Source organism: Artemia sp. Qi Xiang Cuo, chromosome 6 (genome assembly GCF_049724085.1).
Source record: "Artemia sp. Qi Xiang Cuo chromosome 6, ASM4972408v1, whole genome shotgun sequence".
In the NCBI taxonomy this organism is placed as follows: Eukaryota; Metazoa; Arthropoda; class Branchiopoda; order Anostraca; family Artemiidae; genus Artemia; species Artemia sp. Qi Xiang Cuo.
Window position 1 is genome coordinate 55368718 of NC_142799.1, and position 27459 is coordinate 55396176.

The window sequence follows — 27459 nt, forward strand, 5'->3', positions numbered from 1 at the left end:
CCACTGACTAAGACGCCACTGACTAATCACGGCAACCACAAAGCAATCAAAAATAACGAATGAGATCTAGCTTAGAAGATGGCGATACTAAGGTCATATGACTTGCATGGGACAAGGACAGTCCCTCTCCCAGTCAGGCATTAGACCCCTTTGGGCCTATGGAAGAGCGATAGACAGCAGAACACACTTGACCCGAGTTATGAACTTTGTCCCCAGATGATTCGACTAGATGTCTACTATTACTGTCTTACACACCTCCGGGCGTGGGAGATACTATGCCTAAGATTCTAAGTAAACTAGAAAGAACTCCAATGGTTTATTGCCTTAGTATTACTTAAATCCTTAGTATTAAATCCTTTGACCAAAGGGCGAGGGTTCGAATCCTGGTGTAGCCAATTATTTGGTTTGGGACGAGGGTCAGTTGTGTGACTCTGTAAGCGCAGCCAGAGTCGGCCAAGCTCCAAATAGGGACCTAAAGAAATCCAGGGTTGGTAAATAGGAAGGGTGTGCCAAAGCATAAAATGGCTGGCCCCCATCCCCCCATTGCACTTCCTGACTGAAGGGTCTTGAGACGGAGATCAGCACCGCCGGTTTGGACTTTAAGCGTCAAGTGCCGTATCCTTACCTATCTTACCTTATTACTTAATTGAAAAAATTGCACAGCTTTCAGCTAGAATTAAATTTATCTAACATTTTTGAAACTGCCAAAACATACAATACGAAAGGGAAAATATCAAGAACACGCCCTTGACAAGATTCGTTATGACAAGTAGCTAAAAACTTAAGAAAAAGCCTCACATGCAAATAAAAATGACATTGCACGATTCTGGAAAGAAAAAGTTAATACATTTATTAGCTTGGTAAGTCACAATTATTTCGTTAGATTAGTTTATTCATTTATTAAAATAAACGGATACTTAATTATTTATCAGATTTATGGTTTGAATCGCAAAGGTTCATGTTTTTAAACTCGCTTTATACTCATAGTTAAAATAAGAGTTTTCTCCCTCAAAGGTTGCCCAAACTCCCCTTGGGTATAAATGAAAAAATGAAAAATGCACATAGTTCAATTTTTGGGCCAAAAAACATGATCTTTTTCTTTCAAAGTTTCAGAGCCATCTCGGGAAAACCTTCGGATACTCTAAAAGTTTAAGTCTCCAGAAAGACAGACGGAACGTCAGAGAACACCGGAACGTTAATTTACTATGGTTTATGGGCCAATTGATATAAGACTGTTCACATCCCGCAACTCAAAAGCTTAAGTTCAGTTATTTTAAGTTCTCGTCCTAGGGTCTACTATCTTTAGATAGTAGGGATAGTTAGGGATGTAAATAAGAAATTAAGCTTACTCTGATATTTGACGCACTAATAAAACAGTTTCTAGAAATGTAAAAACGGTATAGTGTTTTAACTATGGTTCTAAATCAGAATTTAAATTTTTTATACAAGTTCAGTGGACATTGTGCGTCACGCGTCAACCACGAATCAATCCAATCTTTTATCCCTTATTTCTATGACTATCTTAGTTTAGTTCTGCCCTAGCAATGACATATGTATGGATGATAGATAGACTTATCTATCAACAAATGAAATAACATCATTTTTATACAATCCTACCAAGGGCTTATGCCAGATTTCCCTCTCAATCACTCGAACTATATGTCTTGGCTTTTTCTAAAATTAGCCATGTCTTGATGCCTACTACAAAATACTTGATTTTCAATTCAAAATCAACGGCATACAAAAAGCACACAATTTTAATGGTAACATTATTAACTCGTTTTTATTTAATCATATATTTGTATGTCAAGTATTTCTGTTGCAGCAGTTAAGACTGTACACTTTTACAAAAATAAATAATGGAATTGAAATTAATTGAAAAGAACGTAATTAAAAGCCTTTTAGATAATCACTTTAATTAGTAAATTTTAGAACTCGAAATATCCGTAAACTAAAGTGTAAAAATCGTTAGTTGGCTGTTGTGAGGCTATGTATTTACTTTTGACTCCTAAATCAATATTCTTGTTGTTTATACTTGGCTTTTGTGTTTTCAATGCTAGTTTTCTGTAATATTACAAACATCGGGAAATATCACCAGTTGATTTATTTGCATTAGTTTTATTGATATATTTTAGATAGGCTGTGACTGAATAATTTTTGTTCGTTTTAAGCTTCAACTTCGCTCTTTACTCCCCCCGGAAAAACTTCGTTTTTTTTAAATTAATCAGAAGTAAGCGGTACTTGATCCTCACAACCTGTACTAGCACAGAGAACTTCTTTTTTCCACGTCAGACTGCTCCTCTAGGGATCTTTTCTTGCACCATGGCTGGCGCTTCGCATGTTCCAGAGTGTTTTAACTATGATCTTAAATCAGAATGAGAAGTATCATGGAGAACTCGTCCACGTGCAAAAAAAACAATTGCACTTTTCATTGAAGAAATGAGTTAGTTATTATACCCTTAGATACTCTTGCATATGTCCTTCAATTCCGGCATTTTCCCAGTATTACTGTGTTCATAAATTCCGGAACACCCACAAGACAGACTTCTGTTTCACATGCTCTTCCTAAAATACTCCTGGTGGAACCCTCAGATACTTCTTAAAGCTGAAGGATATCCCCTTTCTTCACTGTGTGCATACATTCATTTTTAGACCCATTTGCACCTAAGTAGGCTACTGGGGTGCAGTATGGCTATGACCCTAGAGAGGTCGATAGCTTTTGGTCACATGGTATTTGAATATCAGCCTGCAGATTTCCATTTCTGCACTATAAAGAATGTATCTGATCTACCAAGCTCTTTTTAACAGGCACTGTCTTGTGAGATTCGAAGCAGGTTACTAGCTGAAGGAGGTCACGTTGTAGCGGTGGTGAGAGCATATGACATCTAGATAGGCATTGACCAATTGTTTAGTTTGACTTTCGTACATCACAGGAGACAGAATATACAGTATGGACAAAGGCTATACTCTCCATTAAAAAAAATGTGAAACAGATTTAAAACCAAACAAGATTCATGCTCCACCTTCACGCACGCGCAATGACAATTGTTTCTAATCTACACATCACGATGAGCTTATGGATACTGAACTAAGGTTAAGACGTATATTGCCAGGGACGATACGCGCGGTATCAAATGTGTATCGTGTTTGGAAAAGAAGACGCTACAGTCTACAGTGGTTTTACGTAATCTGCAGCAGTGAGAAGAGGGAGGAAAACTTATTGAGGTGTAGATTGAAAGGGAAAATCCGGGGGTTTTGGAACCAGAAGCATTAGCAAGGATCTCATAGTATATTTAGGAAAGGACAGATTTAAAGGAGTTCTCACCGTAGAGCCTTTAGGATCTTCATGCGTCTGCTGTCTCTCTGGCGGATGGATATACCACTTGTCTGGTCATATTTGAGAGTGCTGTTTAAATTTTGTTTTTAGTACACTTCAAACCAAGCGCAGAATAGGGGTGTTTAACCCACACACCCCCTTCTCCTTTTTGTCAAAGCATATCCTACCATTCCCAAGGTATGCCAAGGTCCACCTTTCGGATCCTCCAGCGTCTGTTGTAAGGGATGGGTTTACCACTTGTTTGACCATACTTAGAATGTTGGTTAAACGATGAGAATGTTCTTCTGTAGTTCACTTCAAACCAGGCGTAGAGGTGAGACGGTACAAAACTATTTGTGTAAGCACTTTTGTTCTAGATTAGGTTAAAAGAACAGGACAAATAAATCAAATATATATGAGGAGAGTATGAACACAAAAACATGGTTTCTGATCTGGGTTGGCATAAAATACAACATTTCACAACAGAGGGCGAAAAACTTACAGAGGTTAGATAGCAGCCGGACACCAAAAAAACGAATGAGGCACTGACTCTTACTTTCTCCCAGGTTTGGTTGGATTCCAATATCTACTACAAGTAGATCTACTGATGACAAGAACTGAATTTGGTTAAGATCAGAGAACTCTGGTGAATGTTGAGATAAAAATGATTTTATTCTTCATCCTCCCCCAATCTCCACAGAGGTAGGATCACGCCAAGACCCAGAGAATGCACAATTAAAACACTAGTTCTTACTTCCAACCAACTCTCATTTTCTCTCAATCCTGCCCCCCCCCCCAGAGGAGTTTGGTCAACTATAGAACCCCCTGCCCAACTAGTCAAACTAGGACAACTACGTTTACTTCTCACTAATACTGGTTGAAAGCCAACACCTCCTTCAGGGGATATATTGCTAAAATAAGTTCAGCGACCTCCTCCCCCGAAGAGATCGGATTTAAAAACGGACCTACGAGATGTGTAACTAAGCTATTATTTTTGACGTTTCACCAGCTATTTCTGAGACCCAACAATGTCTCTTGGCAAAGTCCACATTAGAAACACTTTAGAGCCAATTGGGGTTGCTAGACACACCCATAGGCTTCTGTAGGTCTTAGTAGGTATTCGGTTTGTACAGCAATAGAAAAATAAAATAGATTATATATATATATATATATATATATACATATATATATATATATATATATATATATATATATATATATATATATATATATATATATATATATATATATATATATATATATATATAGGGGGGGGAGGTAAAACTTTTTCAGAAAGAAGAATTTATTTTCTTTAATCTATCAGGCGTTCCATAATTGTGTATTAAACATTAATATATATATATATATATATAATATATATTTTATAATATCGGAGGAACAAAGAGGCTGTTTTCTTTCTTCCGATCTTTACCCCAGAAGGCTGAAGAGAAAATGTAATTTGAAGGACTAATAATAAAACCGTTTATAAAAGAGATTGCCTTGAATGAACCATCAGGATAAGTTAAGAAATGCCCATAATTTTTTTCTCCAAACATGCTGTAAGGGAAAAGTTAAAAACAGTATTTAATATAAACGGACTATTAAATGTGTACCTTGATATTCACTTGATTCTTCACATGGGCTGCCTGCGTTTTCATAGAAACCATTTGAATCTCTTCGCGGACTGGATGACCAAACGACATCTGGAGTTTCGAGACAACAACAATCGTCACAAAGATTGTCTACTACTAGTTCAGATGGCATTCGTAGTTCTTCTCGCGGAATGAAACTTCGCGATTGATTACATGTACATTTCGGCTGGAAAAAATACTGATTCTTTTAGAAGAAAGATTGACCCCTCCCCTCTCAGTTGTAATATTTAGCAGACTAGGAAAAAATAATATCAGATATAATTTTTTTTTCTTTTTCCTGTTGAAACCAGAACCGTGGTTGAAAACAGAATATGACTAGGTTTTTGCTTAATTTGACCCAACTTGGAACATCCATTCTTAAAAAATCTAAAATCTGAGTTTTGAAATTTTTCCTTTCAGCCAAAGTAAAACTAATCAAATTAGACATAAATTAAAGACTTTTAGTGATAAAAAAGAAAAAGAAGTGAAAGAAATACAGAAATCAAATTACCTGCCCAACAAATACAAATAAACATCTATTTTTTAATAACATACACCATCTTTTAATTAGCAATTTCATTATATCTCAAGAAACAAAGCTCACCCTGGAACCCAATTCAGTGGGGACCAAAGCAAGGGGTAAGAACCGAAATTCCAATGATAGGGGCAAATATATAACCATTATGTATTTAAGTACATAATTAAAGCATCTTTTATATTTTTAAGGAAGGAGCCCCCGTCTCCCAAATACTCTACACTGGTGGGCACGCTGGTGCTCCAGAACCACGATTATTAGCAAAGTCGATGAAATTCTGCTTTTAATCTAATCAAAATGACTGGAAAATAACGGGGAATCCAGTCTGATGTAAGTAATTGCTGAGGGTCGAAAGACTAACAGACATAAATAACTAATAATATCAAACTATATATCTTGATATTTAACTGGCCTGTTTGTCAAAACCACAAGATAATAATGAGAAATAACTTCTACATGACTTTCAAAATAATAGATGAAGCAGACTAACTAACAAACAGTCGAGAAAATTAAAGTTTCTCGTATTAGAGCTAAACAGATTAACAGTAATGACTACAGTTAGCTAATACAGGCATAATTATATCATAAAAAACTCAACCGTTGCTGCATTAGCGCCGCCTGAGGTCAACTCATTGGTGAACGTACATTCCCAATCCCAACCTATTCAAAAAGCCTTAGGAACCAAGACATGGGCGTCCATAAGGGGGGGCCACGGGGGGAGGGGGGACTTTCCACAGAATAACTTTTCAAAGAAACATAAAGAGCTCTATTAAGCCAAAAATGGGCAGAAATAAAGTCAAATAATCTTCCAAGCGTAAAACTACCACAAATCACTATCAACAATTAAATTTAACTCAAAACGAACAGAAATTATAATAAATAGCTGAGTCAACTCAAAAAGAGCAAAAAATAACATTAATAGGGCTGACAACCCCCATGCCTTCTCCAGACCAGAACATAACTTAGCCTTTAGTGAAAAAATAAGGATAAGAAAAAATGACCGTGGATTGTCAGTTTAATTTACCTATACTGAAATTTATTCCTTAAAATAAAAAATGGGTAAAAAAGTTTTTTACTTAATTAAGTAAAAAAAATTGAAAACATTTAAGCATATTTTGTTTTCAGTAAAGCGCAAATTATGTTCTGGTATTGAGAAGGCATGGGGGTTATCAGCCCTACTAATGTTAATTTTTGCTCATTTCGAGGTTGACTCCGCTATTTATTCTAATTTCTGTTCATTTTGAGTTTCATTTATTGATTGATAGTGATTTGTGGTAGTTTTACGCTTGGATGATTACCTGACTTCATTTCTGTCCATTTTTGGCTTAATGGATCTCTTTACTTTTCTTTGAAAAGCTTGTTTTGTGGAAAAAAAAAGTATTTTTATGTGAATTTCCGTTCGTTTTTTATTGACCAAGTCATTTTCATGAAAAAAATAAAATTTTATGTCTTTTGGGTTTTTTTTTCTATAAGAATCTATAGTGTGGCATAATTGTGGGGGTTTGACATGCCCAATATCCCTAAAGACATAGTTGCTGGACCGTTCTACTATGCTGAACAAAATAGTTGTCTCAAAATTTTGACTAGATGTGTTTGGGACATAAATCGGCTTGAGAGACGGGCTGATTGCCCTCCAATCTCTTTTTAATCTTAGAAAGGACCCTATAACTTTTGATTTTGAATCGAATTAGCTTCTTTAAATGTTTCAATCATATTTCTCGCTATTATAGAGTGGTGCTGCCTAGAAGTTTCACCTTAATACTCTTAGCGTCATTAGTTACACTCACAACCCTTGTCCTGAGGGTTGTGTGGGGGAGGGGGTGTCATTCTCAAAGTCATAATTTCCGGACCTTAAAACTAGACCGAACAAAATGGCTATCTCAAAATTTTGATTGTATGTGTTTGGGGAAGTGATTGACGTGGGGGAGGGGGAGCTGGTTCCCCTTCAAGACCTCTTTTGAAGTTCCTATGACATTTCTTTTTCTGTAAGAAGTGCCCTGGTCTAAAAAGAACAATATATTGTGCCCACATCACTCTTTACTTAGGCAGCGCTATTGCTCTAACTATGATATTTTGTCTTGACATTTCAATTATACAGCACTGGAAGTGCCGATTAGAAAGGTAAGCCCCACCCCTAAAATTCAGTCTATGGGCGCCCATGAACCAAGAAGGTGGCTTGAGTAGTGTTTTCGTAACATCCCAATTCTAGCAACAAAGTTAATGCATTATTTTTCTCAACAGCATAAGTGCTGCCAGACAAATATGCATACAGGCCAGCCTATTCTGTAGACTGTCCGATTTTATCGATCAGTTTCAATTTTAATATCTAGGTTATATTATGTTAAAAACAACACGCTAAGTCATAGTTTAATTACGAGTTAACTTCTGTATTCTTACAGTTAATATGTGTATATTGGCATCCAAATTATATACGTATATAGATATACCAGACCATTTTAGATCCTTCACCCTGACCTCTAGTTTAATTAATTTGAAGCCATTTTACTCGTATTTTTATATTGTATTTCTCAGCAGCAACCTCATTATAATTCTGTTATCATTATATTTTGCTGAACTGCCGACGATTACGTTAAGAATTCTGAATGGTATTATATTGCATATTGGGCACCAAATCAAATTTGCATAATGGAAGGAGAGTCCTTCACTCTGTTGTGATCGATTGGTTAAGCTAGATTCAGAACCTGTTATGTTGGACGCGAAAGTTGCATCAATGGGACAAAGGGGCACGCATTTTGCTACAAATTTGAGCTGAGCTAAAAGACATAAAGAAATATTTGTTAGCCCACCATTCTTCACAGGTCCTTTTCAACTCATCATAACTCATAACTACATTGAAAGACTTCACTTTTGCTACCGGAGATCACCTATTTTTAGAGCAGTTACTGCTGAACTGCGATTTAGAGCTTACCTTACATATACAAAAAACATGTGCAGCCTTCTGCTGAAAAATGAACAATTCAACGAGGAGGGGGGGGGTGTTTGGTGGAAAACGTGTAGTATGAGAAGGCACTGCTGATACAGTTGACAATAAAATGCAATTTTTCTCAATTTAGATTTTTATTTTACGAGCAATCTCTCCTGTTGGTCTAAATGTGATAATTCTCATAAAATTTGTTTCCTTTACATGTTCGACAGAGCGACAATCCTAGAACAAAATGTACATAGGATTATACTTGATTCAGGAGTATGACGACATTGTTTGAAAGTAGAGTTGGAGAAATATACACCAAACAACGTGTAAAGAGTAACGACTATGACATATCACAACAAAAAAAGAAAACGGAAATTCAAAATCTCCAAAGCTTTCAACAAAAGTACTAAGCAAAATAATGATATCGCAATGTACACAGGGTTGGGTCACTTCAAATAACCCAGTCAACCAAATAAAACTCCGACTTTTTTAAATCATAAAATAGGTATTAATGTTTGTCTTTTTTCTAATTTGATTTATTCCAATTAGGTTTTCTTTATTTGTGAATACAGACTGGTTGTTTGAATTAATTATTTAACCTTAAAGTGGCTCTGCCGTTACTGCTGTGATGTGACTTTATGACGTGACAAATATGTCAACTGTTTGCTCGTAAAATATATTTATTTGCTAAAAAAAAGAAAAGAAACTAACTGGGTCATGGCAAACAGAACATATATACGAAAAAAGTACAACTATTCCAAAAAAAATTCTCGATTCGCCATACCCACGCGCCATACCAATAAAATTTTCATTTTCCAAAACCCCAACAAACCCCCAAATATTATTATTATTATTCCCCCAAATATTTCCTTCCTCAAACCTCAAAACTGCAAAAAAAAAAAAACTAAATAAATCTTCATCATTTTCTCTACACATCTGACCAAATAATAAACATCTTTAACCCTTAACCTCCCCAAATATTGTCCTCAATTGCCAAGCGGTAAAAATTCCTTCTTAATAAAATTATCCCCTTAATACTCAATATCCCCAAACCCACTTTTAAATATAATTCCTCCTCCGATACTTCTTTAACCTTCTCGTGCCATTTCAGTGACCGAGAGCCATCTTTCTCATTTTTGCCACTTCTTTATTTTTTGACTATCTAATCTATTTTTTACCAACCTAGCTACTATTCCTACTTCCTTATTCCTACCCTTTCCTTCATTCACCATTCACTCAATTTGCAACCGTCCAATTTGATTTAATTCGCCTGCCTTGATTGTTCTAAACTCGAACACTCATCATGACTCTTAATGATGTGACAATAATGAATCATGCGCAATTTTTTTTCGATTATCCACTTTTGTCATTTTGTTACCAACTGAGGTCCTGGTTATCCTCACAATAGTTTACTCCAGACTGAGCCCTGGAGCAGATAAATGAACAAGTGCCATATTACGGTCTGAAATTTCCCTGTTTGTCAAGTTGTACCTCGTTTATACAGATTGATAATACAACAGCTGTTGTATGGGTCGAAATGCCTCCATCCTCCTCGCTGTTGTTATAATTGTCAGTCAGCCAATCATATGAAGATGAACTGAACGGACCCTCTCCATTGTTTTCGCTGCAGTGGTGCTCATTTGTCGACGGAAGATGCAATTTCCTTGGCTAAGCCTATGTGAGGACTGTGCAACAAAAGTGACATGGCGTTCAGTTGGAAGTGTTGAATTATCTGTATTATAAAAGCTTGTGTCCACCCATCTTCTGAACGTATTCTTAACACTAAAAGAAAAACGAAGTCTGAATACCAACACACACTAGTAAAGTGTAGAATACAAGGGTAAAGAATCTCGTGCTGAATTCTGGTAAGCTTACCCAGGTTTCTTCAACTAATCTGATTTCCGACGTTTCGTGGCTTGATGGTCATTCGAAAATCCTCACTTAGTGAATGAAGCTGTGTATCCTCGGTTTTCGAGGCTGCTTGTTTGAGTGATCCCGGCAACCGTGCAGCAAAAGGGTGCAATTCTGGTTAATTTATTATCTGTGATAAAAAATACTAAAAGGGTAAAGTACAAGTTTAGTGATCTGCATGGTACTAGTGTTAGTCGTTCAAAAATCTATTCTCCTGAGTAAATGTGCTATCTGCAACTGCGTTTTCAGGTGTACTTTAGTGGTCTACTAATACACGATATTTCTTTATACACTACTACCCCTACCGCTTCAAAGTGGGGGTAAGATCCATTAAATAGTCTTAAGGAAAAATTCCCTGTTGCTTCTACTTTTTTTGTTTTTATGAAAGATCCATTCAAATATGATTTCTACCACCCTACCAGGGTGGTTTGCGATCTTGCCAAGTTATTCGATACTACTCCCTTTTATTCAAGAAACCAGGTATTTGCTACTGTTTTGCAAGAAACAAACCAACTTAAAACTGTAGTCTATTTTTGTGCTTTTGATTTATCTAAAGCTTTCTAGCGCCACAAGGTGTTAATAGATCTGCGTTACATGCTTTGAGTTTTTGGTACCAAGATTCATTTGTTTGCCTAAAGATGGGAGCTGGAGTTTTTGATAAGATTCATGTTTGATTGGGAGTTCGCCAAGAGGGTGTACTCTGTCAGTTCTTTTTTAAAGCTTGACTGTTTAATGTGCTTAACCAGACTCCAGTTTCATGTTAATCAAGTCTTTCACATGTATCTAATCTCGCGTACGCTTATGACCTTTGCTTGATAGTCAAAATTTACTTTACAGAAGTCAGTGCTGCTCACCTCAAGCCTTTGCCAGAAAACTGATTTAAGTCTCAAGACCGAAAAATACGAGAACTTAAGGCCCATTCACAATGAGGTTTTATTAATATCGATATTTACCTAACGCCAATTTAAGCCAATTAAATTAAATTTTGTCTTTCAGCCAGTTTAAAAACTCACTGAAAAATCTGATTGGTTCATATTAGCGCTAACTAAACCTCAGTATTTGCAAAATCCCATTGTAAATAGTCCTTTAGCATTTAATTTCAAATCCCAGGTGACCCTTGTCGATTATGATTTATTTCCTGTAAAAAGTATTGATTACTCTCTCCGGTGGCTTAGTATCAACATTTGTAGATCGCGATCTTCATTTCCATTCCCATTACTAATTGATATTAAAGATAAGATGAAACTAATGGACGTTAAAATCATCCAAACCACATACAATAGAAAAGCACTAGCTAAAATGTGTTCCAGCTTTTGTGATCACGCAGTTTTGTTTACAGCCGGTGTTTACGTTTTGCTTGGGTCTTGTGATATCAGACACAATAACATTATGCATTTCAGAAATTACAAATTTTGTCATACCTGCGTCGCAGACAATATGGACATTACAGGAATTTTGGCGCTTCCGACATTAAAGTCGCTTTGCCAGGCACAGCATTAAGCTTAAAGAAGATATTCATCCTTCTCTGGATGCTAACCACCCACTTATCCGGGTAGTTACACCTGCACTTTCCTTTTCCGTCTTTCTGGGGTAATTTCTTAGCTATCATATACAGGGTTTGTCCGGAAAGTAATGGGACTGATTTTCTTCCACCGCGACTGTACTTCGGAACGTGTGGGCGCCGACTGGATTCGGTAGAGGGCGTTCCTAGCTAACGAACGAGCGGCTGGTCAGTTGTCTCCGAGCCCCTGGAGAGTCAGGACAGATATTTTTTCGTGACGTATTTCTGTGAGTGGTGCAAGCGTTCGTTAGAGCAGAGGTACACGATTATATTCTGCGTGAAACTCGGTAAATCTGCGACAGAGACGTTTGATATGATCAAGCAGGCTTACCCAGATGTGGCTTTAGCAAGAAGGGGTGTGTTTTGGGGGCACCAAGCCTTTTCGGAGGGCCGGGAAGAGGTCGCCGATGAAGACCGTGCTGGAACACCTACGACAAACACCGACAATGTGACTCGTGTGCGCTAAGTTTTGAACTCAGACCGTTGACTATGCATTCGTTTAATTGCCCAAATGTTAAATTTACCGAAATCTGTTGTTCATGACATTGTGATGGTGCGTTTTAACATGCGCAAGGTGTGCACGAAGACGGTCCCAAAAGTGCTCACTGACGACCAAAAATTGCGGCGAGTGTAAGCATGCCAAGAACATTTTAAGATGTGTGAAAGTGACCCCAAATTTTTGAATAGCGTAATCACAGGTGACAAGTCCTGGGACCTTGAGTATGATCCCGAGACAAAAAGGCAATCTTCCGAGTGGCACACGTCGGCACCTCCCCGCCCAAAAAGGCAAGAATGAGCCAATTCAAAGTGAAAACGATACTCATTGTCTTTTTTGACATCAAAAGCGGCGTCCACCATGAATTCGTTCATCTTGGACAAACCGTCAACGCCAAGTTTTATGTGGAAGTGCTCAAGAGACTCAAATAAAGGGTCAATCGGGTTCAACAAGACATCGCAGCCAACTGGAAGTTGCAACCACGACAACACCCCGGCTCACACCGCCTTTCTCGTAAACAGCTACGTGACCAAAACCGGCATCCCAACGCTTCCGCAGCCGCCCTACAGCCCAGATATACACCCCCCAGAATTTTTTTGTTTCCTGGCCTTCTTTTTTTATTAAAAAAAAGTCATGTATAGAGTTGGAAATAAATTATTATGTATTATATACATTTTTATGGGGGGGGGGGGGGTTATATACAAACTCCCAATATAGCTTTTTTTGTTAATAGTATGGTAAAATACATGAAAGTCTTATATTGAGTCTAAAAGCGTGAACGTCTTTAAACACTAACCCTTTCCACGGCTCTCCTAAAAAAAACTCAGATCCTAACATAGAGTTTTTTATGGATAATATTTTTTTTATAAAATAAAACAGTATTTACCTTCTTTTTTTCAATTAATTCTTTTTTTTATGCAGTTTCTCCAAACTGCTAAACAGTATGCATTTCTCTACTCTGCAGGTCATTTCACGTGGGTGATTGATGCTTGGTAAACCAAGACATCAATTTGCAAATCCATCTGGTGCCGGAATTCCTAATGATGGTACTCCACTATAAATGGAACCGTTTAGCTAAAGTAGTAGCATGGTCATTGCTAGATAAAATCTTTAAAAGGCATCAAAAACTATTAAAGCAGTTTGAGGCGTTTCCAAGCTTTAAATAGCCCAGTGTAATGCAGTCCAGCCCTTTAAGCCGTTAAATGAAAGGATGTACTGATAGTAATGATAGTAAAACAGGCACGAAAATACAGGGAGTGGTTGGTGGATTGAGGCCCGAAATCACCTACCCCCCCCCCCTGAAAAAAAACATTGTGATTTTAATGATGTTTCAATCAGTTTATTATTATTTGCACTCTAATTTTGAAAAAAAATCCTCAGACGAGAGTAAAAATCTAAATTATTCGAGAAGACAGTAAATTGAAAACTCGTCCAAACCATAGCAGGACAGTAGCTTCTCCATAAAAATTGTTAGTCCCTTCCCTGTCACGCTTTTATTAAACAAAAGGTTTAACAGATTTCAGTCTCGTTTCATAATCTTAACTCGAATACAATTTTTCTGAAAAAATTTGTTTTTGTTTTCCTAGCAAAATGTAACCCTGGTAAAAATTACTTTCAACGTTTTCAGCAAACTCATAGAAAAGAGCAAGCAATATAAGTTTTTATTCTTGCTTCTACTTTGTCAGAGCCAGAAATTTGTCGGTAAACAAAAATTTTCTTGTACCGACTTAGTTGTTACTCCAACGTCAATTAAACAAGAACATCGAGTTCCAACTAAAGAAAAGAACAATCTGGCTCTAAGTAAAAATGAAAGAGTCCAAATCGGATCAGCCTAATGTTGGGTAGGAATGTTTTCAGAGTTTTCGTAGGCCACATGAACAATGTTAACACATAAACCGAAGAAATCTTTCATGAAAGTTTTATTTATAACCTTATCGTCATTTTAAGAACATTAACGTATGTGCACTAACCCACAACAATCTCATGAAAACGAAGGAAAAAATCACAAAACAAAGTACTTCTGTAAATCATACAAAATTAGGGAAAATTTTACGTATCAGCGATAATATATATTTGTCGATAATTAACAATACATTTGTACTTGTACTTGTTGCACGTTCAAGCCGTATCCAGGCTCATCGTGGCGCCCAGCAGACGACGACAAGTATCTTTCCAGAGATTTCGCTCGAGGGTGGCAGGCTCCATAATTTCGAGCCAGTGACGATCCCAGCGTCACCCAAATTTTTGGAAACCCCAAATAGGCTCTAGGTCAGCCTTGACTGCCGCAAGCCATGTTTTCTTCTGTCCTCCTGCTTTCTTCTTCTATATTGAAGAAGACATTTATTGAACAATACATTTATTGAAATATTGCGTCAAATCACTGTTACAAATGAACAGCACAACTTGTAACTCTAAGTGTCCATCAGTGAGTGTTCAGTAGTAACAGGTCTTTTCAATTATCAATTATATTCAGAGTAAAAAGAGCCGCAGCAGCACATTCTCCGAGGGTCTCATTGAAAGTCTTTGTGGGTGGCATGAATCCCACGGAAACTAGTGTGCCCATCCCTAGATTAAACCTCACTAAAATATATAATAGCGCGTTTTCCATACTGCAAGACATTAAGAAGCTCCATAATCTCCGAAACACTTTTTTTTTTCTATAGATGATTAGCACATAAAAGTCAAAACCAGAAATGCAACTCCTTTTGACTTTTATTTGTTGTTGATTTTGTAGGCTTTTGGCCTCTGAATAGCTCGAACGCTTTACTATTATTCACTTTCCGAAAGAAGAAAAAAAACACGCTAAAGCTGTCAAACATTTGTCAGTCAAATATGGAAAAAGAATATAATTAGCAAGGCACTAACGTAAGGTACACGAAGGTCAGCACAAATGGCAATTGAAGCATCATGAAAGCATGAGTTAAGTCATCTTTTGGTTTTAAGCCAGGGTTCGTTACTACTAACAAATCATACCTGACACTCCTTTAAACTTATTGTTTGTGTTCCCACTCAGACCATTTGCTTTTTTCTTTTTTCGTCTAGGAAGATTTTTTTTTTTCTAAAATTATAAGAACATTACAATTGAAGAAGAATTGAAAAAAGGGCATATCGGATCAATCTTCAAAACCCAAGTAAAGTTAATATTCGTAGTCTTAAGTTTATGAACCAATTGGATTTTTTTAGTAAACGATATCTACCATCATCTCCTTCCCTCGCCTCACCAACCTACAGATTGAAGTTATCATAAGTTTACAGAAAATCATTATATTTAAGTTATTTTTAGGGTCCAGTGCTTAGTAGGTATCCCATAGCCACCCCCCTGAGAGTAAAAAACCACCTAATAGATAGAACACGATAACTCCAAGTCGGGAACACGCTGGTTACGATATTATTCTACCATAAATCACACCAATAGACAGGTCGAGGCGTTACTCACTTCCGTCACGCGCGTTACAGTTCCAACACGCGTGAAAAATTCAGCCACGCTTGGCACATTTTTGCCATCACGTACCACTTGGTGCACGTGATTTCTGAAAGTCGGGACCACGACCTCTCGAGTCCAGTTTGAATTCTCTTTTTGTAGGCATCGTCAGTTTTGTTTTTCTTTATTTTTCAAATTTATAAATATGAATAAAAAATGTTTATTATAGCCTATAATGTGTTTTCAGTGAAGCCTAAAAGACGCAAAAGGTTTAGAACTTTTACGGTTAAGAGAGGGGGCAATACCCAAACTCTTGCTTGTAGCAATTTTTCTTCGTTTTAAGTCTGATTTGAATCTTAAATTTAATTCTTACTCTTTATAAGATTTATTTATATTTGTCACTATGTTTTGCTTGTATTTTCTGCGTCAAAACGAAAAGAGGTAATTTCTCCGTTGTAGCGGGAAAAAAGTCATCCTGCTTAGAGACAGGACAAAATTTCATCCGTCAATTCTGTTACTCTAGAAATAATGAAAGGCTCATTGTTGTGACTGTTGGGCAAAGACAAAGAATAAAAAAGAAAAGTGTCAAAGGCCTTTGAATTGATCACTTTTGAAAAGTCGCAACTCTAGGTAAGAAATGGGTCTCCTTTTGTTTTCTGTTTTATTCATCTAGTTCAAGTTACGGAACAGGTCATTATGGAGTCTTGATGCAAAGATCATTTGAGTCAGAGTTTCTGTATTCATCCAACTGACTCTTTCTTAGAAATTAGAAATATCTAAAGTCTAATTTAAATGGGAGTATGCTAATTTCGGGAAACGCATATCTCTAAAGAAAAATTTAAATAAAACAATTCCATGCTTCAGGAGGTGTATAACCACTATGTAGCTACTACGGAATTGGCCTTACAAAGACGTATGGCATAGAGTCAAACCAAATAAAGGTAGAGAAAATGCAACTAATTGCAAGCTTATGAACCCTCTATTTTCTTTTTTTTTCAGCCTTAAGTTTACAGCTCTACTTTTGTGTTAAAAATTTCTTTTTCGGAAAGTTTTTTTTAATTAATTCCTTAAAAAGCGAAAATTACCTTTTTTCATTCCTAATAAAGAAAAATAAAACCAACAGATAGTGAGAGATTAGCAATAGTCTCAATACTTGATCGAAACTATTACGATGGCCCTAGCAACGGCATGTGGGCCATACATCATAGGACTACTTTACAAACCAAACAAAGTCACTTTCTAAGGTTAAGCTTAACAGATAGAATCATCATGGGACAAGGAACTTCCCCTTGAAGCCATAATGGGAAATGTGTTTTTTTTTTTTTCATGAAAGAAATAATTACCTCAACAGAGTCCTCGAGGTAATTTACGTCATTATACCCGTATGAACTACGGTGCCAATAGTGATTATTTGGTTCCATTTTCTTGGCATTCAAAGATTCCTGTAATTGTAAAAGACAGTTTTAACAGTTATTAAGTGTAGTTTCACTTTCCTGAACTATTATCCAAGTTCTTACTGAATAAAAATAAGCCAGAGAAGACACGCCCTTTTCTTGATAAATAAAAGAGAAATAATTCTTTCCAAAATAATTTAACAAAAAGCAGTCATCCGTTTTTTATTTTACACACGCTAGACCAGCTAGTTACGCTGAAATAACCAGAAATGTATGAATTCATTGTTGTTTTGGCATTGTGGTAATTGTTTAGAATAAATAGTCTGGAATTCGGAATTCTGTTGACGGAAAGAAAACAAACTTTGCGATTGGAGTGATTTTCATTCGAAACAGTTTAAAAAATTTGAAAACAAATGTCAGTTAAATCAACACAGGACACCATTTAAAGAGGAGGGGGGGAGGGTTAAACACAGAACATTCCCCTGGTCAATTTTCTTAGTCTGTCATTACTTGTTGCAATTTCTGCAAAAACCTTGATAACGTTTTCACTACTATTATCGACATAATTTGTCAAAATAGTACAATTAAAAAAAAGGTACAACTTATAACGTACAAGTATCGCCATGTTCTTCAGTAAATAGGTTGCAGCAATTCAAAAGATGTTGCTCTGGTTGTTCATTCTGGCAATTTCAAGTTGTTCTGCGGTTAATAATTCCCAGTTTTCTAAACATTGATACAGGAAAGTCGATTTTGCCAACACTGGCCCATTTCTCAAAGATTTTTTGCAAGTGAGAAAAAGGAGACAAATTATGACAAAATTGGACAAGTCTATGGCTGTAATTATATGTACGTTACCTAAATCGACTTTTTTTTTTGCTAAACGACACATGTGGCCCACTCGACGAAATAAGTGCAATTTCAGAGAACAAACAGCAAATCGTCATAGACGGTAAGTGAATGACATTAACGTAAAGCGAAAAGTAAATAGAGTGCATCACAAAAAAAATATCAAATATTGACCCTAATGTTTGAACTGTATTACACTTTCGTTTGGACTTTCAGCTTTTTCCGCCTTACTATACCAACAACTTCAAGTCTTTAAGGTTCCAAAAGCCAGTAGGATGTTATGTCCAGCCTTAGTTCTCATTAGCGGAGGCACCTCGGCTGTTCTCATTAGAAGAGGGACCTCGGCTTTACTGAAAACCAATTTTATTACAAATATTCTCTTTTATATTTAATATTGAAAATAAAAATTAAAATTATAGTAAAATTTTGAACTGATGAGCTTTCAGCAAATAATATTATTATACATCAAATATTCAGTTTAATTTATTAGTTCTTTCTAAGCTGTTCAAGACGAATATATTTTCACTACAAACAAGAGTTTGGATACTGCCCCCTTCCTTAACTGTAAATAAAAACCAAAAGCCTACTGCGTCATTGGCGCTTAACTGAAAACGAATTGTATTACAAATATTTTCTTTTCTAGTTCTTATAGCATTGAAAATAAAAATAAAATTACAGTGAAATAAATTTTTGAACTGATGGGTCTTTCAAAAATTAATATAATTATAAATAAAGTATTCAATTTGATTTTGTTTATACTTTCCAAAGCCGTTCAAGACGCATATAGTTTTCAGTAAAGCGCCAATGACGCAGGTTTTAGACTTTTACAGTGAGAGGAGGCGATACTCAAACTCATGTTTGTAGTGAATTTTGTTCGTTTCAAGCTTGATTTGCATTCTCAATTTAAGTTTCACTCGTTTTAAGATTTATTTATTCATTTACATTAATATCTATTGTATGTTTTTTTTTTATTGTTTTTTAATTTCTGTTCGTTTTAAGTTTCATTTATACTTCAATAGCAATTTTTTTTTTCGTTTTAAACTTGATTTTCATATTCAATCTAAGCATTATTCGCTTTCATATATATTTATTCATTTATATTATTACTTGTTGTATGTTATTTGCTATGATAGTTTATTTAATTTCTGTTCGTTTTGGGTTTTATTTATTCTTTGATAGTAATTTCTGGTCGTTTTGATTTTGAATTTTAAAACGTATTTGTCTCTGCTGAGCTTAAGTTTAAAATGGCCTTTACTTTTCTTTGAAATAATTATTTTTCGGAAAGTTTTTTTTAATTAATTTTTGTTCGTTTTTTTCACATTTTTAATAAAATGGCTATTTTAAGAATTTTATCGGATGGGCTTGGGAAAAAAAAGGTATGTGGGGGCGGGGGGTGCTAGTTGCCCTTGGATATCTTTTGACTCTTAAAAAGTAAATTAGAACTTTCAATTTCCAATCAAATGAGCCCTCTCTGAAGTTCATACGAGCACCCCTTTCATAAGAACCATATACGTCCCCAGGAAAACACTTACAACGCCAAACCCCCAGGCCCCTGGGGGGCTGTGTTGACACCGGAGTTTTTGTTACCTAATTTTTGAACAATTTTTCAAAAAACTGGCCATCTCAAAATTTTTAGCGGATGGGTTTGGGGAAAAAGGGTGTGGGGGGGGGGGGCTAGTTGCCCTTAAATCTCTTGACTCTTAAAAAGTGAACTAGAACCTTGAATTTTCAATCAAATGCGCCCTCTATGAAGTTTATACGAGCATCCCTTTCATAAGAACCATACATGGCCTCAGCGGATAACTTAAAACGCCTTTTCCCGGCCCCTGGGGTCTGTATTGACACCGGAGTTTTTCTTATCTGACCTTTGAACTATTTTTAGCAAAATGTCTATCTCAAAATTTTCATCAGATGGGTCTGGAAAAAGAAGGCGTGGGGGGGGGGGTCTAGTTGCCCTCGGATCTCTTTTGACTAGTAAAAAGTTAACTCGAATTTTCAATTTCCAATCAAGCGAGTCCTCTTTGAAGTTTATACAAGCATTCATTACATAAAAACCATAATTGGCCCAGGGCATAACTTACAACACCTGCCCCCTGTCCCTGGGGGGTTGTGTTGACACCTGAGTTTTTGTTATCTGACTTTAGAACAATATTTAACTTAATGGCTATCTCAAAATTTTTATCGGATATAATTGGAAAAAAAGGGGCATGGGGGCTAGTTGCCCTTCAATCTCTTTTGACCCTCAAAAACTGAACTAGAACTTTCAATATCCAACAAAATGAGCCCTCTTTGAAGTTTATATGAGCATCCCTTCCACAAGAACCATATATGCCCCAGGGCATAACTTACAACGCATGCCCCCGGGCCCTGGGGGGTTGTGTCGACACCGGAGTTTTGCTATATAATGTTTGAATTATTTTTAACAAAATAGGTATCTCAAAATTTTTATCAGATACATTTGGGAAAAAAGGGCGTGGGGAGGGGGCTGGTTACCCTCCGATATCTTTTGACGCTTAAAAAGTGAACTAGAGCTTTAAATTTCCAATCAAATGAGCCCTCCCTGAAGTTTATATGAGCATTCCTTCCATAAGAACCATATATGCCCCAGGGCATAACTTATAACCCTTGTCCAGAAGACTGTGGGGGGAGTGTCCTGCTCGAAGATATAATTTCCAGAACTTTCAACTACATGGAACAAAATGGCTATCTCAAAAATTTTGATTGGATGTGTTTGGGGACATTGTGGGCGTGGAAGGGGTGTTAGTTGCCTTCCAATCACTTTCGACTATTAAAAAGGGCCCTAGCCATTCAACTTCGAATCGAATGAGCCCTTTTTGAAGTTTCTACGACAACGCTGTTTACAAAAACCTTATATGCCCCCACGGCATAGCCTACAACCCTTGCCCTGAGGGCTGTGGGGGGGGGGGAGGTTGTCATACTCAAAGACCTAGTTTCCAGTATTTTCAACTACGTTGAACGAAAGGGATATCTAAAAATTTCGATTGGATGTCTTTGGGGGAAAGGCGGGCGTGAGAGGGAGGTTAGTTGCCCTCCAATCACTTTCGACTATTAAAAAAGGGCACTAACCCTTTGAATTTCCAATCGAATGAGTCCTTTTTGAAGTTTCTACCACAAAGCTTTCAATAAAAACCTTATATGCCCCCAGGGTATAACTTACAACTCCTGCCCTGAGGGCTGTGGAGGGAGTGTCCTCCTCAAAAACATAATTTCTATCTGGAAATCAACTATGTAGAACAAGATGGCTATCTCAAAATCTTGATTGGATGTGTTTGGAGAAGAGAAATGGTGGGCGTGGAAGGGGTGTTAGTTGCCTTCCAATCACTTTTGATCCTTAAAAAGGGCACTAGAACATTCGATTTTCAATCTAATGAGCCCCCTTCTAAGTTTATGCGATGACCCCTTCCATATGAAGTACCTCTGGGGAAAAAAATAATAATAATAAAACATAGGAGCCGCATGACCTTAACTATAGGCAACGCTATAGCGTTGCATCTGATTCTTTGTCAAGTAATATCCAACGGAAAAATTAATAAATTTAACTTTATTTTTCGAATAGTATCAAATTTGAAATATACTGTTACACAAACTGTGGTAATACTTTGACTTATCCTGTTTCTTTGCTTACACAGCGCTATTGCCCTGCCTATGATTTTTTTTTTTCGGCTTTATGTGGCCCGCTGATATCAATGCTACTTATATATATAAATCGACGAACCCACAAACAAATCAATTTAATAAAAATATCATAAATAATATTTCAATAAATCACGTATATTAAAAGTTTAGTACAACAAATTAAATCTTACACAGTCAAAATCCATTCAAAATACACTAATTTACGGAATAATTTCTGTTCGTTTTAAGTTTTAATATTGCTCCTTACTTTCAGTAAAAAAAAACTTGTTTTTTTAATTTAGTTTCTGATCAGTTTTCAAATCATTCCCAGGCTTAACTGTAAATTGACTGGGAGCATCACGCTTTTTTTAGTTTTTCTGCTAAAGATTTGAAATGTTTGATTATAATAAAAACTTCGGAAAAAATTTGAATATGTTATCATAATCTTCAATGAACAGTAGTTTTGTTGAATAAGTTCTAAATAATATTTTTACTACAGCATTTCAGATTGAACGGGAGGAACACTATTACACCACTTTCCCCAGCACTAGTAATAAATGCGTAGGCCAAAACATTCGCGATAATCAAGAGATTAGATATCAATTACTGCCTCCCCCCCCCCCCGCCACATAAAATAATTCCATATTTTTCTGTCTGAAGGCTCAATGAGAGTTAGGATGTTTTTGCACTAAAATGCACTCTTTGAGGCATCTGAACGCCCGCCTACAAAATGAGTTTAGCCCCAGGGCCACGCCGGCGCATCAACCGAACGCCACCAACGAGGGGCCCGGTTGACCGTCGCCGGCAGAGGTGGTGGCGTTCGGCTGACTGAATTAATTTTGCGACAATTCTTTATTACGTCAACCGCAAAGTCGGAGCTTTTCTTTTCTCGTATGGTTAAGTATTTCGATTTTCCTGATTAGAAATCAAGCAGGGCTTGCACTATCCCCGAATTTTCGGGAATTTCCCTGAAAATCTATGTGTCACCCAAAAAGAAATTTGGTTCCCCAAATCCCCGAAAATCACCCACTCACGGTGCCACCCCTAGTGATTTATCACTAGTGACTATCCCTGCCAAATATTACTTTGCATACCATAATTCTTAACTACTCTTTTGTTCGTTAATTTTCGTCTCTTGTGTTACTTTGCATAAAGAACAGACAGATACAATTGCAAATTTGCCATATATCGGTTCTTCAAATGTTGACAAAAGTATCATCTTTAGGAATTAAGATTAAACCATTTCGAATACAGTTTCCCAATTGCTATAAGATTCTTACATCAGTCGTAGTCAAGAATTTTATTTTTAAGTTGAACGGAACGCATACACTATACAGGTTCAGTTGGATTTTGAAATTGATAGTCAACAGCTTGTTGTGACAGCTGAATCGTAAGTTTGCAGAATTTTGTTTTCTTTTGCTATATATACATATATATATATATATATATATATATATATATATATATATATATATATATATATATATATATATATATATATATGTTTAATACACAATTATGGAACGCCTGATAGATTAAAGAAAATAAATTCTTCTTTCTGAAAAAGTTTTACCTCCCCCCCCCCCAAAAAAAACCCACTTCTATTGAGACAAGATTTAGCTATAGACTAGGTGAATGGAGATTCGCCAAGGCTGGTGAATTGAAGATTGAAACGGAAGTAACTCCAAAAATAGGGTTCATAAAACAAATTGTATATTATTGCCTTTAGGGGGGGGGGGGTAGGGGGCCACCATTTTTAAATGATAATAACTCAATTTTTTTTATTGAAAGCAGGGATGCCAAAAGATAATTATTTTTTTTCATTTAAAACGGAGACGGAATAAAATCATATCAAATTCCCTGGGAAACCATAGAAAAATTTTGATAGGCCCAGGGCCCCCGATTGGGACTTGTTCATTGTCTTGGGTATTTTTGGATTTCTCATAGGCTACTGGCCTAATCTTTTGTGTGTGCTCCCTTTTAATTAGATTCCTTGGATCTTATTGAATGCCACGGCGAATCTATGACTCAGTTTTCCAGTAATTTGAGGTATATCTGAATAATCTCGACATTTTTGTTCGAATTTCTTTCTATTGAATGCGTGGATGCCGAAAATGTAATTATTTTTGAAATTTAAAGCAGAGACGGTGTTAGTTTTTTGTTTAATTTAAAACAGAGATGGTATCCTATCAAGGCAGTATCCAAAGGTGGGACGGATAGGGGGTTTCATTTTTAAATGAAAATACCTCGATTTTTTTTTATTGAAGGCAAGGATGCCAAAAAATTTATTTGTTTTCTTAATTTAAAGCAGAAAGGGTATCCTATCAAGGCGGTATCCAGAGGGATTTTTTATGCAATTGGAAGTTCTTCTAATATGAGGTATTTAGAAGCTATTTAGAAGTGAGAATTATAATTTTTGTCAAAGTATTTTCTCATTGTAATTTAAGTGTTTCACCATCATGTATTTTTCAATTTGATAAATTTACTCCTTTTAGATGCAGTTTATAATTTAACTGATATTAGGTATTTATGAATTTCTAATTTGGAATGAATCCCCAAAAGAAAAAATGAATAATATCCAAAAGAGCAGCCAAAAGCAATCCAAAAAAGCAGCAGTTCAGCATTATCCTACATGATATATATTCTATAAGGAAGCCAAAAAAAACTTAAAAATATATTGTTAGTTTTTTAATTGCTATTAAAACCAGTTTTTAATACAAGGAAGGCTTTTTAGGCATCCAAAAGAGCAAAAAAAAAAAAAAAAAAAAAAAAACAGTCAACATCAAAGCCGTCCATTTCAACTGTTTTAAAGGTGACAAAACAGATATAGGCAAAGAGCATTATGAAAAAACTAAGCTTCTAAGTTCAAGCTAAGTTCCAACTTCTATTCAAGGTTTTTACCCAGATAATTGACGAGTTATGTGATACGGTATTTGAAGTTTTGTATGCAATGATGCTCGATGAAAAAAAAACTACTAATTTTGATAATTATTTATGTTAAGAATACATAGTTAATAGATACTTCAACTATTATGCAAGGGTCCAGAAACGTCACAGCCATTTCGTTTCTACCAGATTTCTACTTCTCTTGATGAATAACGAAGAAGACCAGCGTCCAGCAGTGACTTAGGCCCGTGAATAAGCCTGAACTCATGAATAGGCCCGAATCTGTTGTAAATTCAAGCTGGGATTTGAGAAAGACTGATGAAAACATTAATGTTTGCGGTCAACATTGATCACACCGGCGGCACGCCACCGACATCTCACCCGCGGCAGCGTGTAAAAATCATCGGCGGTGCAACGGTGGCGGGCCACCGCTGCTATTTTGGCCAGCCGCCACCGGCCTTCCCTTATCGGCGCGGCGCCGGGGTGAAGCTGAGTTGCAGTTACACACCAGTGAGTATAATTTTCTGATACATGAAATAATTAAGTTTAGTTAAAGAAAGTATTAAAATAAGCGTCAGAAACATATTTCTGCCATAAGAAGGGAGGTGTCATCCAGCAGTACCCTTATTTAGGCTTAGCGTAAATGAATGGAGATGGGAGATTGATTCTTACCCCTCCGCTCCGCCTTCAAGACACCCCTTTCTATATTAATATGAAGGCTTATAGAGAGTGGCAGTTTTGGCATGGAAATGAGCTCTTTTAGGCATCTGACAATTCTCACACCTACAAAATGATCCATCGCCCCTCCTCTCTAGTAGTAGACGCAGAATTATGCATCACTGAACATAATTTTATGGAAAATCAAGTGATAACTTAGTTAAATCAAGCATTAAGATAAATGTCCATATTAACTATTTACCTTGTATCGACTACTTAGCTTTTCAGGAACAAATGCGCTTTCGTGGGACATTACTTCCTCTGCAACTGGGAAGCTCAATGTGCTGTTTTTGATACTTTTAAATCGATTGGCTATCTCAGAATTTTTAATCGAGCAAAATCTCGGTTTGGTGCTACAGAATGGCAGAAAATGCCCCTTTCGCGTAGCACAATCTTTTTGGTCTAAAAACGGCACTAGAACTTTTGATTTCCGATCAAGGAGCGCTCTCTCGACCTTCTAGGATCATCAGTCCGATACAGTCACCCCTTAAGAAATAAAACAAAACAAAATAAACAAAGAAAGAAATAAACGCGCATCCAGAAGAACTTTCTTCTAGGGATACAAAATGCAAAATTCTAAATTTTTATATATAGGAGCTTAAAACCACTACAATAGGGTTCTCTGATATGCTGAATCTAATAGTCTGATTTCCACCAAGATCACTTGCCTTTTTGGTGGTGTTTCCCCCTTTTCAGAGGCAGCACTGTAGCGTTTCCTATAGTAAAGGCCGTACAGTTCCAATGTTTTATTATTTATTTATTTTTATTTCCCAGAGGCACTTCATATGGAAGGGGTCGTCGTAGAAACTTCAAAGGGGGCTTATTCGATTGGAAATCCGGAGTTCTAGTGCCCTTTTTAATAGTCGAAAGTGATTGGAGGGCAACTGCCCCCCCCCCACACCAATCATTCCCCCAAACGCATCCAATCAAAATTTTGAGATAGCCACTTTGTTCAGCGTAGTTGATTTCCAGATAGAAAATATATTTTTGAGGAGGACACCCCCACAACCCTCAGGGCAAGGGTTTTAAGTTATGCCCTGGGGGCATATAAGGTTTTTATAGAAGGCGTTGTCGTAGAAACGTCAAAACAGGCTCATTCGATTGGAAATTCAAAGGGATAGTTCCCTTTTTCATCGCCGAAAGTGACTGGAGGGCAGCTAGCCCCCCCCCCCCACGCCCATCATTCCCCCAAACACATCCAATCAAAATTTTTAGATAGTCATTTTGCTCAGCGTAGTTGTTTTTCAAACAAAAAATATACGTTTGAGGAGGACACTCCCCCACAACCCTCAGGGCAAGGGTTTTAATCTATGCCCTGGGGGCATATATGGTTTTGTATAGAAGGCGTTGTCGTAGATACTTGAAAAACGGCTCATTTGATTGGAAATTCAAAGGGCTAGTGCCCTTTTTAATAGTTAAGTGATTAGAGGGCAACTAGCCCCCCCCCCACGCCCTTCATTCCCCGAAACACATCCAAGCAAAATCTTGAGAGAGCTATTTTGTTCAGCGTAGTCAATTTCCAGATAGAAAATATAATTTTAAGGAGGTCACTCTCCCACAACCCTCAGGGCAAGGGTTTTAAGTTATTCTCTTGGGGCATATATGGTTTTTATAGAAGGCGTTGTCGTAGAAAGTTCAAAAAGGCTCATTCGATTGGAAATTCAAGGGGCTAGTGCCCTTTTTAATAGTCGAAAATGATTGGAGGGCTACTAGCCCCCCCCCACGCCCCTCATTCCCCCAAACACATTCAATCAAAATTTTGAGATAAGCATTTTGTTCAGCGTAGTTGATTTCCAGATAGAAAATATAATTTTGAGGAGGACACTCCCCCACAACCCTCAAAGCAGGGGTTTTATGTTATACCCTGGGGGCATATACGGTTTTTATAGAAGGCGTTGTCTTAGAAACTTCAAAAAAGGCTCATTCGATTGGAATTCAAAGAAGTAGTCCCCTTTTTAATAGTCGAAAGTGATTGGAGGGCAACTAACCCCCCTCTCACGACCACCGTTTCCCCAAACACATACAATAAAAATTTTGAGACAGCCATTTTATTAAACGTAGTTTTAAGTTCTGGAAGTTAGGTTTTTGAGGATGACAACTCCCCCACAGCCCTCAGGGCAAATGTTGTAAGTTATGCCCTTGGGGCATAAGTAGTAAGCGCCCAATTACCACTGCTC

At 36.8% G+C, this 27459-nt stretch overlaps 1 protein-coding gene across 6 annotated transcripts in view; it reads right to left on the reverse strand.

Moving 5' to 3' along the window:
• The window catches only part of LOC148951400 (uncharacterized), a 218272-nt gene that overhangs the window by 152789 nt on the left and 38024 nt on the right, over window positions 1-27459 (reverse strand). For all 6 annotated transcript variants that reach the window (XM_089090845.1, XM_089090846.1, XM_089090844.1 and 3 more), the window contains 2 exons: window positions 17147-17245; window positions 4930-5134 (listed from right to left, as the gene is read on the reverse strand). In XM_089090845.1, the coding sequence (XP_088946971.1) occupies window positions 4930-5134; window positions 17147-17245 (304 nt within the window). The remainder of the gene's footprint in view (window positions 1-4929; window positions 5135-17146; window positions 17246-27459) is intronic.